Source organism: Lynx rufus, unplaced genomic scaffold, assembly GCF_022079265.1.
Source record: "Lynx rufus isolate CCGP_SWC_20201006 ecotype Redwood Valley unplaced genomic scaffold, mLynRuf1.p SCAF_17, whole genome shotgun sequence".
In the NCBI taxonomy this organism is placed as follows: domain Eukaryota; kingdom Metazoa; phylum Chordata; class Mammalia; order Carnivora; family Felidae; genus Lynx; species Lynx rufus.
The window spans coordinates 27,794,189-27,807,224 of record NW_025814831.1 but is presented as its reverse complement, the minus strand read 5'-3'; the positions used below and the strand labels follow the sequence as shown (position 1 = coordinate 27,807,224).

General features: G+C 42.5%; 1 protein-coding gene across 1 annotated transcript in view; it reads left to right on the top strand.

Annotated features, from left to right (window-relative positions):
• TTLL5 (tubulin tyrosine ligase like 5) overlaps positions 1-13,036 on the top strand; it is a 240,415-nt gene that overhangs the window by 54,453 nt on the left and 172,926 nt on the right. The window contains exons 10-12 of the mRNA XM_047080320.1: positions 1,151-1,252; positions 3,067-3,158; positions 4,178-4,285. Coding sequence (XP_046936276.1) covers positions 1,151-1,252; positions 3,067-3,158; positions 4,178-4,285 — 302 coding nt within the window. The remainder of the gene's footprint in view (positions 1-1,150; positions 1,253-3,066; positions 3,159-4,177; positions 4,286-13,036) is intronic.

Sequence of the window (13,036 nt, the reverse complement as noted above, 5' to 3'; positions counted from 1 at the left end):
ATTCTGATCCATCAACCTATGTGTCTGCTTTTGTGCCAGTATTATACTGTTTTTGATGATTACAGCTTTGTAATACAGCTTGAAGTCTGAAATTGTGATGTCTCCAGCTTTGCTTTTCTTTCTCAGGATTACTTTGGCTACTTGGGAGCTTTTATGGCTCCATACAAATTTTAGAATTGTTTGTTCCAGCTTTGTGAAAACTGCTGGTGGTATTTTGATAGGGATGGCATTAAATGTGTAGGTTGCTTTGGGTAGTATAGATATTTTAACACTATTTGTCTTCCAGTCCATGAGCATGGGATGCTTTTCAATTCTTTCATCAGTGTTTTATCGTTTTCAGAATATAGGTCTTTCACCTCTTTGATTAGGTTTATTCCTAGGTATCTTAATTGTTTTTGGTGTAATTGTAAATGGGATTGATTCCTTAATTTCTCTTTGCTGCTTCATTATTGGTGCGTAGAATTCTTTGCAACAGATTTCTGTTTGTTGATTTTGTATCCTGAGACTTTACTGAATTTGTTGATCAGTTCTAGGAGTTTGGGGTGGAGTCTTTTGGGTTTTCTATCTATAGTATCATGTCATTTGCAAATAGCAGAAGTTTGACTTCTTCCTTGCTGATTTGGATGCCTTTTATTTCTTTGTGTTGTCTGATTGCTGAGGCTAGGACTTCCAGTACTAGGTTGAAGAAAAAGTGGTAAGAGCAGACATCTCTGTCTTATTCCTGACTATGGAGGAAAAGCTCTGTTTTTCCCCATTGAGGATGATTATTAGCTGTGGGTCTTTCATATACCGCCTTTATTATGTTGAGGTATGTTCCCTCTAAACCTACTTTGTTGAGGGTTTGTATCAAGAATAGATGTGGTACATCCATTTGGACAAGTGATTTTGGACAAGTTACTTAATCTTTCCAGGTTACATTTTAGTTTTTATGTCTACCCTAAAAATCAGATATAATATTACCCACTTCAGAGAATTGCTTTAAGGAATGAATTACATATTATATATGAAACACCATGGGAGTGGGCATTTATTAAGCACTCACTGTTAATGACGTCACCCTCCTTTTATTAGTATCACACTGATCCTGAGTTCAAGCCTGTATTTCCTTGAACCCCTGTTCCTGGCATGTAAATTGTGTCTTTTCTATCAGGTTTGCAACCGTGCGATATGATCAAGGAGCCAAGAACATTCGGAACCAGTTCATGCACCTGACAAACTACAGTGTGAATAAGAAGAGTGGAGACTATGTGAGGTACTGGCTGCATGCGAGCCGGGCGCCAGGAAATCAGTTTCACGTGCAGGTGCCGGAAATGTGGAAAGTCAACTTGTTGCACTCCATTTATCTCCATGGAACTTACAGGAAGCTGTCGTTTAACGTAGTTTTGAGGCATATCTGCTATTGCTTCTCCGTTGCTTGCCCAGTTACGGCGTCCCCTTTCTCTACCAAAATAGGCCTTCCCACATTTCGTCTTCACTGTCTTTCCTCACTTGACTTAGGGGTGGGAATTTAATAGGCATATGGAACTTTTTAGAAGACAAGAAATGAGGTCATTTCAGCACTTGGCAAAATGTATCAAAAGCTTAAAAAATACTGGTATCCTTTGACCCAGCATTTCCATTTCTAGGAACTTAACCTTAAGAAATAACAAGAGATGTGCGCACAAGATCAGAGAGAAGAATGTTCATGACTGTACATTGTCAGGTGGAAAAAGCGGGTTACCAGACACTACTTGCAGTTTAAGTTCTTTTTTGAATCTATAAGATAACTAAAGCTGTTTATTTTTGCTGAGGGAGAGAAAGTGTAAACTAGGAGGATATATACCAAAATGTCAACAGCGCTTAACTATAGTGGATGAGATTATGGGTGGGTGACTTCTGTTTTCTTCTCTGCACTTTTATGTATTTCCTAAAATTTTCTAAAATAAATGCTTGTATGATCAGAGGGAAGAAGAGTTAGGAATAAATTAAATGAAGAAAGAAATGAGGCCATCTCAGAGAACGATTCAGTGGAAGGGAGTACCAGTACAGCTGTGTGGAAACATCCCTTCTGCTCTGTTTTCTTTCATCCTGATAATTTTGCCAGAAAGTGGAAAAATAAAAAAGAAACCCAAACAGTCACTTTCTACTCAGACTAAAAATAGGTGTCTAGAAAGTCCAAGGAAAGAAAGAAAAAGACTCTGGAAGTGATGGCATAGTTGCCAAGGCTGTGTAGATTTCACGGAGTGTCCTGTGACCAGTGTTTGGAATTGAAGATACCCTATCGTTCACCCTGGAAGATGAGCAGACATGCACCCAACTGGTGGGTGGTGGGGTGGTGGTAGGGAATGAGGGGGCATCTGCAAAACACAGTTTTCCAGATTGCAAGACCTTTCCAGTAGTCATGACAGTGTACCCCATTTGGCAGTCTGCTGCTCTGGTGGTGGGGCACTTCACTGATTTTATTGTCGCTCTCACGGATTCTGCCTTCAGCGATACCTCAGAGGGTATCCAGAAAAGCTGTGTGGAGAGCTACCACTAGAGAGGAGAGAGCCTGCTTCAGATGCTGAAGCAGTTCCATGCTAGGTTAGCTCATTAGAATGTTATACTACATTAGTTCACTAGCCAACCAAGACTCAGTTCTGGTCTCAAAATGGCATTAGAAGTTGTTTTGTGGGATCATATGACTTTCACCTCAAAGACTAGGTTAGTATCCCCAAACGTGTCATTCTGTTCATGTATTGTGGCCACTCTTAAATTGTTCACATCCTTTCACACATTGCTTCCACTCGTGATACATAATAATTGTTTGCTTAAGGAAGAATTTGCTGCCTTTTCCCCTGCCCCCCCCATAAGAGAAGCTATATGCATTTTCATTAAAAAATAAATCAGTGGTAGAAAGGGATATATGACAAAGGGACTAAGAATAGGTGCTGAGGGAGCACCGCGGGAGGGAGCACCTTTGCGGGAGGTCCGCAAAGGGAATGTTTTCCTGAAGATTAAAAGGACAAGTATTTGTAAAAAAAAAAATCTGGTTTCTACAGCCAGGCCTATTTGCATGTGTGACTTTGGTCCATTCCTTTGTTTTAGTTGTGATGATCCAGAAGTGGAGGATTATGGGAACAAATGGAGCATGAGCGCCATGCTTAGGTATCTGAAACAAGAAGGTAGAGATACAACTGGTGAGTACCAGGCCTTTTTCCTTTGTGATCTCTCTTTTCTGTATAACCTCACTGTGCCTCTCAGCATGCATCATTGTCTCTAATTCTGGTAGTGTCTCTGAGACTTCTGACAGGGTCGTTGTTCTTTTTGTTGTTTTGTTTTTAAATTTTTTTTTTTAATGTTCATTTATTTTTGACAGAGAGAGAGAGACAGAGCATGAGCGGGGAGGGGCAGAGAGAGAGGGAGACACAGAATCTGAAGCAGGCTCCAGGCTCTGAGCTGTCAGCACAGAGCCTGACTTTGGGCTCGAACTCACAGACCACGAGATCATGACCTGAGCCGAAGTTGGACGCTCAACCGACTGAGCCATCCAGGCACCCCAGGGTTGTTGTTCTTGATGTTGATTTTTCCTGCCCTATAGAAGATGGAAAACAGGCTTTCTGTGACACCCCCCCCCCAATCCCTTTTCTTGTTTCTAGTTTGGAAGGCATAACTTTGTCCTTTAACCCTTAGTGAATTTATCCTTCTTGAATGTTGAGCTGTGGACTGAAGTACTGTCTTCATATTGGCCCTGAGTTCAAATTTTTCAAAGTTAATCTGCCTCACTCATGTTGAATTGGGGAATGAGCAGTGTCAAGTCTGAGTACAGGGCTTGGGGTCAAAATGGACACTACTGGCTGAGCCTTGAGCAGAATGGGAAACAGTGTGCAAGAAGGCTTAGCTCAGTCCACAAAGGGGAAGGGCGATGGAGAAGCCTGAGAAGGGGGAAGTAAGGCTTCTTTTCCATTCCATGTCTGTCTTTTGTCATAGGATGCCACTTAAGTACAACCCCTGCACCCACATTCTTGACTGTGTCACCTTATTCATAGATAATGCCGTCTCCTGGAGTACCTATTTGCAAGACTGCCACCTGGAGACTTTTTGGAATGAGCACATGTGCTTTTACAATCACACCGTGTTCCAGAATCCAGTTTTTCTACTCTGTACATTATAGTGTCTCTTCCTTCTTCTTCTTCTTCTTCTTTTTTTTTTTTTGTAGCACTGATGGCCCATGTGGAAGACCTGATTATTAAGACTATAATCTCTGCTGAACTAGCTATTGCTACAGCCTGTAAAACCTTTGTTCCTCACCGCAGCAGTTGTTTTGGTAAGGAGACTCACGAAGCTTAATATGTTGTGTGAAAAGGGGCTTGGGAAGTTGGGAAGGGATCCTGGGATAGAGAGGCTCTGTGATTCTACAGAAGTAAGAATGTGTGTGTGTGGCGGGTTTTTCTTTCTAAGCTCAGGTGGCATATGAGGGTCCTACTAAGAGGCCAGTGGTGAGCTTAGTTGGAGGTCCCCTGAGGACTCACAGGCTTTCTGTGCGGGAAGCAGGGATTGGAACTAAAGTGTGGGTCTCTCTGTCAGAGTGCAATCAGAAAAAGCCTGCAATGGACTGTACAGGAATCCAGCTCTAACAAATATATTCCAGAGCCCCTTGGCAGCCAGACTGGGAACCGTTCCAAGAAGCTCTGGCTGGTACCAGTGTGTGCTTTCTCCCAGTTTCCAATGACTCCTCCTTTTTGTTTTAGTCTTCTTTCTAGTGGGTTTCTGCCCCCCCTCCCTTTTTTTCCCCTCCTCTTCCTCCCTCCCTCCCCTCTTCTCCCACCCTTAACTCCCTGATTGCACAGAGAAGGAGTAAGAAACAGTTCACAACTCCTGGATCAGGAAGCCTGTTGCCTACTGACCCACTGGCTATGACTGGCACCGAGGACACCTGCGCACTTTGCTTTCTGTGCGGATGTGCACGGTGTAGTGATTGCCAGTGTGTCTGTAAAGTCAACTAGGCTTTCAGAGGTGTTAGGCTTTGTTAGTAAAACACACTAGGGTTGTTGCTGGGGGGATAATGAAAGTAATACAGTAGTAAGGATATCAGAGTCATGGCTCGCTCGGGAGTCAGGGTGGCAGGAAAGTGAAGAACACGGACTTTAGAGCCTGACGGACGGAATTAGTGTGAAAGCCATTTGCACCCCTTACTTGTTTTCTTATTTTCAGCAAGTTACGCCAGTCCTGTTTCCTCCATTATAAAATTGTACTAATGACGGTACCGATCTCCCAAGGATACCAGGAAGATCAAATGAGATGATGTATGCCAAGCACTTGGCCCAATGTCTGGTCCTCAATTTGCACTCAATAGAAATTATTTCTTTGCTATTTTTATAACTAGAATGAGTAATTCTTGATCTCTTTCACGGATTATCATAACAGTCTGTACTTGAGAGGCAGTAAACAAAGGGAGGTGTTGAGACCAGGAACAGAAGACCGTAGACAAACCAACACCTGAAATTATATAAGAAAAGGAGAGGTTGTGGTATATTTTCTAAGTATAGACGTGTTCATGTCCTCTAAAACCCTACATGGCTCTTTAGGGTTAACTAGTCAATAGACACTTGATAGGACTGCCAGGCTTCTAAGTACCGGACCACAGCTGAATTTTCTAGAATTCAGTTTCTCCTCTTACACCTTATAATCCAGCTCTACCACTGAGCACTCCATGCCTTTGTGCCTCGGTATAAATTCTTCGGTCCTGTCTGCTTGGCACACTCCTGTTCATATTCTCAGACTAAGCTTGACATTGTCTCTTCTAGGAACCCTTGCTTAACAAAATGCCCTGTTGTGCCTCCTCTCTCATGCTGTTCTGTTGTGTTCTTTTCCTCACATATTGTGACGTTTTGTTTACATATGTGCTTCCCTGGTAGTCTCCGAGCTTAACTTCTCGATTGTCAGTAGTCTCTCTCTGTCTCCCCTTCCCCTCTCATCCTCTTGTGGCCAAACCACACCTTACACTGACTCCCTGGACCTGCCAGGTCCTTCCCTTCGCCTCTGCCCTTTGCACCTGCTTTATCCTGCATCTGGGATCTTTTCCTCGTGTTCCTTTACTTACTAGATCACCGCCATCTTTTCAAGATGAAGTCAAGTATCATTTCTGTGGTGAAGTTTTTCCTAAGTGTTCCAGTCTGAGTTAGCCCCCTCCACCTGCAGCTTCCCATGCATAATCTGCAGTGGTACCTGATTGTCATCTGGCACCCATTTATGTGTCTGTCTCCCCTCCTGGACTGGAAGCTCCCTGTAGACAGCAGCACCGTCTCCCTAGTTTCTGCTCCTCTTGTGCATAGTGGTTTTTTGCTCTTAGGAGATGTTCAAGAAATGTTTATTGAACATTGGTACTTGCTTTAATTGCCTTTTGGTGGCCTGATAGTAAGCTTCTTAGTAGATCTGGTTTGGTAAGGGCCTAGAGCTCTTAGCGTTAATTATAAACTGCTTGAAGAAGGGGTGCATAGAACATATCTTCCAACTTCAAAAACCTCATTGGATTAAAAAACTAAGGTTTCTTTTCCACATCTACTTAGCTCTTATACGAAGCTTAATTTCTTTGTATAAAAATCTTTGCTCTTTTTGAACAAATTCTCTTTGAGAATTTCCGGAACTTAATGGCAGTAGAGATTCCAATATGAAATAAGCAGTGACTTTCCCTGACTCAGTGAAATACCCCTAAGTCCATTTCATCATCTGTGGGTCTCCTTTCCTCCTCTTTGCTTTTATTCCGTTTTAATAAAGTGAGTGCATCTGGAGTTTTTTAAGTTGTTGACTGTCTTCTTGGCTTTTGTGGTTCTAATTCCACTTCCTGTCGGCCCTGGGATTTTGTGTGCTTCGTTAACCTCCCCCCCATCAGGTATTATTTTGTATGTGTGCGTATATTTGTGTGAGTCTCTCTGGCTCCCACTTACTCCTACTAACTTCCCTTGGGATTTGAGTTACAAGGAATAAAACTGTTTTGTTCGTTTTTTTTCTTTCTTTCTTTCTTATTTGTTTTAGAGTGAACAGGAATTGAGAGCTTCCCAGAAGAATTTGGCTTACACAGAGCATTGGTGCTTTTAGAGGAAGCCAGTAGTCCAGTGGTGGGGTTCACCATATTCTTTTAGTTGTTTCGCCCTTACACATTATGAATGTTGGCCAGGAGCATTCCAGTACTATCTAAGTGTTTCTGTCTCATGAATTCTTTCCTGCTCTACCACCTGTGATGCCCAACTGTGCTTTTGGGTACTTCTAATATTCCCATTCATTTGTTTATTTATGCATTTAACTTATTTTCAGTCCCTGCTCTGTGCAAGGCATAGATTATAAGCAATTATTCCTCTCAAACCAGATTTTACATGGGATGATATATATACACACATGTATGTACACACACACACACACACACACACCTGCATTGTATTATTGTCATTTCAATGTAGACTTAGTAACCTTCATAAACTACTTGAAACTTAGCCATGTAATGCCTTCTCATAGATTTGTACATCTGGAAAGGACCCCAGAGAACAATTAGTCCATATAAAGAAGTTGGGGCCTGAGAAACTAAGAGCCTTGCCCTTGGTTCCAGGGCTCACGAGTAGAAGAGCCCACATGAAAGAGACCTGGCCTGGAGGGCAGGGGCCCACAAGATGGTTGGCAGGCAGGTCACCTTGATCATTCCTTGTACTCTTTTATTTACAGAGTTTTTGATGCCCCTCCCAATAAAATAGATTGCTGGCAATCTAATTTTTACTGCCCTCAAGATTGTAAAAATATGGTACCATGTGAAATATATGCGTAAACAGCCACCCTTTAAACGTGCTTAGGAAATTGGCACTGTGACATAACTGGCAAGGAGAACGGCTTTTTTGACCAGTTGGAGAAAAACAGCCCAAAGCAACAGGACGTTAGCTGTCCTTTACAGATGCTGCTGCTGACGGCAGTTTTATCTATGTGTGTGAGGATGGCTGAAGTGACAGGCTAAGACCCCGGCCCTCTCCAGCCTGGGATCCTCTGGGCCAGCTGTCCGTGCCACTTGTAGAGCTGGCAAGGCTGGCTTTGTTTAGGTCAGAGACCGGTAGCATCTTTGCTCAGGACAGTCCATGCTCAGTACACCTCTTTGTTGAATGAGCGCTGGTTTGGCTTTTCAGTGCTGTTGTTCTAGACCATTTTGCAGGGTAAGCCGGCATTCTCAAAGGGTGGGTGTCCATAAATATTTGTTGAAGGAAGGAAAGCGGGCAGCATACATTCCTCAGTTACGTAAACTACTTGACCACCACCGACAACATCGTAGTGAAAGCCAGCAAACAGTTCACTTTCTGGTTTAGCCCATGGTCCTGTTCAGGTGGGAAGAGAAGTTACCGTAGAAAGTAACTCGGGAGAAAGTACCTACCGGTTGTTAAGCACTTTTCCTTGGTTATTCCCTTTAGCCCTGTTAACAGAGTTTTGTTGGTATTTATTACCCATGTTTTATAGCAAGGAAAAAAGATCTGGAAAGGTCAAATAATTTATGCTAGGTTGTGCAGTTAACAAATGGCCAAGCCAGGTTTGGGATCCAGGTCTCTTTGGCCCTTTCTCCACTCACATAAAGACAAGTTCTGATGAGCCCAGCCACTTTTGGCATGCCCCATATCCTGGATTCTCCTTCTGCTCTCCTGTAACTAGATCTCAGGAAAAATGATATCATTCTTTCTAGCAGATCAGGCCTGCAAAAGGCACTCTTCGGCTCTAATCAGCAGTCCTGAATCCTAGATACTCCTTTCAAATCTACCTTTACATATGGTAGCCAGATACCATATTGATTTATTGGACTAGTTAACAAATTGGCTCTGGGCTTTTTCTTTTATTTAGTTCATTTTCCTGTGGGATCTTGATCTGTTTTTTTCCAAATTCTCCTTCTGGACCCCAGATAAAGACTTCCTCCTTAGGTTTGCAACTCAAATCCAAAGCCAAGGTAAAAAGAATTTCCTTTATACAATAGCATTTGACTGGCAGTGTGGACTGGCTAATGTCAGCACTTTCCACTGCCTCAGGATTACAGCTCCAGCTGGGACTTTATTTCTGGGGAGGGTTAGTGGATTGATTTCACAATTAGTGGTGTGCCATGTTTAGTCATCTGTTAGCCCTTGGATGCGTTATTATTTTCTCTATCAAATCTTTTTTCTTCCTCCCTTCCTAGACCACCTTTTATCAAGTTTTTTCTTAATATGTCTTAATATGTAAAAACCTTAATAGGAATGTCTCTTATTGTCCTTGTGGTTGGTAAGCTTTATTATGAATATTTCAAGTCTTGTGGCCAGGGTTATTTTGGGGGAGTAACTGCAAATTACTTGTCTTTTTGAAAAATTTCTACTCCTGAAGCCAAGACTACACTGTATGTTAACTAACTGAATTTAAATAAAAAAATAGGGGCGCCTGGGTGGCTCAGTGGGTTAACCATCCGACTTCAGCTCAGGTCATGATCTCACAGTCCGTGAGTTCGAGCCCCGCGTCGGGCTCTGTGCTGACAGCTCAGAGCCTGGAGCCTGCTTCAGATTCGGTGTCTCCCTCTCTCTCTGCCCCTCTCCTGCTCGTGCTCCGTCTCTTTCTGTCTCAAAAATAAATGAAAACATTTTTAAAAATTAAAAAAAATAAAAAATAAAAAATTTAATTGTCAAATGCTTTTCACTTACTTTTTTTTTCCTCTTCTTCTCTTTTCTTTATCTTTCTTTTAGTATTTCTTGATTGCTTCCTAGGTGCCTTTTATGGTGCAGGCTGCTTGTAGTATAACGATGGGTAAGACATGGCCCTGCCCTCAGGTGGTGGGGAGGAACAGGCAGGAGATCACAAAAGCGGTACGGGCAGTAGAGTGACTCAGGTGCCCTAGGAACACACAAGAGCTATCAGCAATGCCCAGGGGAAGCCAGGGAAAGCCATGTCTACCAGAAGGAATACAACATGCACAGCGTCGTGTCAAGGCAGAATATGGCAGTTTGTGAAATAGAAGCTCAGTGTGACTGGATGCAGCCTGCATAGGCTGGGGCGGCAGGAGTTGAGGTCACGGAAGCAGATTGGAGCCCCGTTCTAGAGGACTGACGTGTAAATTCCTCCTGGAGACAGCAGGCAGCGACTGGAGTGTTTTGAGCGGGAGGGCAACAAGATTGTTATTACTCTCCTTAACTTTTATCGTGATTTGACCCAAAGCTTTGGATGACAGAGTAACAACAAAGGCAATAGTGTACACCATGACTAGAAGTGACGAATTTAAAATCTTTCAAGTACCACCTGACATCAAGTATCTGTTGTTGGGCCAGTTCACAGCCTATCTCTATCTGACTATTAGATTTGTGTCTTAGAAATTCCGACGGGCATGTGGAGAATGGACTGCAGTGGGGAGAGACTAGTCCTAGGGAAACGAATGGGAAGTAAGAAGTCTGTGGTGATAATGTACACTTAAGCACGTGATCCAGCAGTCCCACTTGTATGTGTTTCCCCAAGACAATGTTATGTGTTCACACAGATACCTGGATATGAAGGTTTATAGCACCTTTGTTCACAGCCGCCAAAAATTGGAAGCGGCCCAAATGTCTGTGAACTGTTGAATGGATAAACAAGTTGTGGTATATCCAGAACATAGGATCCTACACAGCAGTAAAAGGAATGAACTACACTGTTGATACGTAAAAACATAGATAAATCTCAAAAGCACACTTCTAAGTGAAAGAAGCCGCTCTCAAAGGTTCATCTGAATGATTTCCTTTATTTAACTTTCTGGAAAAGGCAGAGATCAGATCAGTGGTCGCTGGGGGGATGGGGAGTGAGAATTGGCTGGAAAGGGGGGCACTGGCGTGTCTGTGGTAGAATTGTTCCATATCTTAATTGTGGTGGTGGTTACATGACTACATACATTTGTCAAAACTCATCGAACTATAATTTAAAAGGGTGAATTTTGTTGTATGTAAGTGATACAATAATTTTATTTTCACAAACTTGTTTTAAAACAAGAAACAGTCATAGGTGGATGAACCTCAAAAATGCTGATTGAAAGAAGCCAGACTCAAAAAAGTATATACTGTATGCTCCCATTTATATGCCATTCTAGAACGGACAATGAATCTATGGTGAAAGAAATAAGAATAGTGATTATCCAGGGGTACGATGAGGGGAAGCAGGGTATTTACCAGGAAGGGGCATGAGGGATCTTTCTGGGATGATGGAAATGTTCTCTGTGGGTTGATATGAGTGTGGATTACGTGGATGTATCCAGTTATCAAGCCTCATCAAGTTGTACACTTAAGATCTGTCTCTCTCATTATATGTAAGTTACATCTCAAAACAGAATGTAGAAGCCTGGATTAAAGAGAAATGGAGAAGAGGTCTGGTAGTGTGTAGGTTTTGGGAGGTGGTGAAGAGAGTGTTTCTAGCTTTGGAGACTGGTGGATCAGGCCACCATTTTCCAAGGTGAAGAATAATGGGAAGCCAAACAGGTTTGGGGAAATATAACGAGTTATATTTTGTTGAGTGTTAAATACTCCTGGGATATCCTAGTGAAGTTGTGTAGAAGGCAGTTGTGGAGTTATGGATTTGGTATTCAGGAGACACTTGACTAAAGATATAGATTTGAATGTCATCATCATAATGTTAATTGCAGCCATGAGAATACATGAGATCGAAGAGAAGTAGAATTGAGAAGGAAAGAGCCCTGAGGATGCCACCCTGAGCAAACCTGCCAGTGAATAGCTGGGCAGAAGAGAAGGGGTGAAAAGAGGAGGAGAATCAGAAGAGAGCAGTGTCCCGGAACCAAGGGAGAAGAAAGTTCCAATAAGTAAGGGGTGGTCAACAGTTTCAGATGTTTGGGCTTAGCAGTAAGGTGGCCTTTGTTGATCACAGTGAGAACAGTTACTGCTTTAGACAGCGGGAGCAAAAGCAAATTCTTACGGCTTGGAGAACGAACAGGCATTAAGAAGGTTAAGGCAGCTAAGTGTAGATTGCTTCTTCAGGAAGCTGCATTCAAGAAGTGGGGAGATAAGGACACGAATGTGAAGTGGTGATGGAGTCAAGCTGCTTCTTACTAGTCACACATATAATTCTCAAGTTTGTTTGGATTTGGCTGGGGGCTGAAGGAAATACGTCTCATGAAAGGAAATTTTCCTAAGGAAACATTGTTGATCGAGGTGGTAGCACCAGTCCTTTGAAAATACTTGCTTTTCTGTTATGATGGGGACCACACAGAAGAACAAAGAACGTAGTTCTCAGCGTGGGCAAAGCCTAGCTTGCCCGCACCCTTTAGTGACAGGAACACTTGGTGTATCTCATCCTGGACACTGAGTTTTTGAAATTCTAGACCCTGCTGCTAAAACACACAGTATTAAAAGGGGAAGTTTAATATTCTCAGGACAGCATACTTCTTACCTTTTAAAATCTTTCATGTCCATAGAAAAGACCGATCATAAGTTAAAAGGGTGATTATGAGGACTTTTGTAGCCTGCCAAAGACCGAAATTATTTTTCTTAAGCTGAGTTGATTATTGGAAGAGGTCAACCTGATACAAATGCCCTCTTTTCACTCCATTTACCACCCTCCCACTTCCAGCTCCTCAGGTGAGCTGGGCTCTGCACTGTGTCGTAATGCCACCACATACTCACCCACTTTGAAATGGGAGTAGATCCAAGCCTCGTGCGTGTACAGGTGCCGTTAGATCCAAAACTGATTTTGCGATTGTTTAGCCCTGATGGGTTTCATTCACCTGGGTAAAAATTTAGCATGCCCAGTAAATGGGTGTTGTCTCTCTTTGGGTTATTTCATTTTATTTTTTCTTACTTTCCAGAATGTTGGTTCTCAGCCTTTCTGCTGGGATTCTTGGAATTTGCCTCTTAATTCAGGAAATAGTTAAGTCAGCGTGCTGGCTGTTTAATGCAAGGTGTCTAAATAACGGGTCTCATTGATTCTCATTCAGATTTCAGTTTTCCTTCATTTGTGGTTCATTCTGCAAATCTGTGGTTCATTCTGCAGAGCTGGTCAACATGTGCTTCAGGCATTCTTACCCTGTTCCTCGTGCCATTATTATTAATAATATTAGCATTTT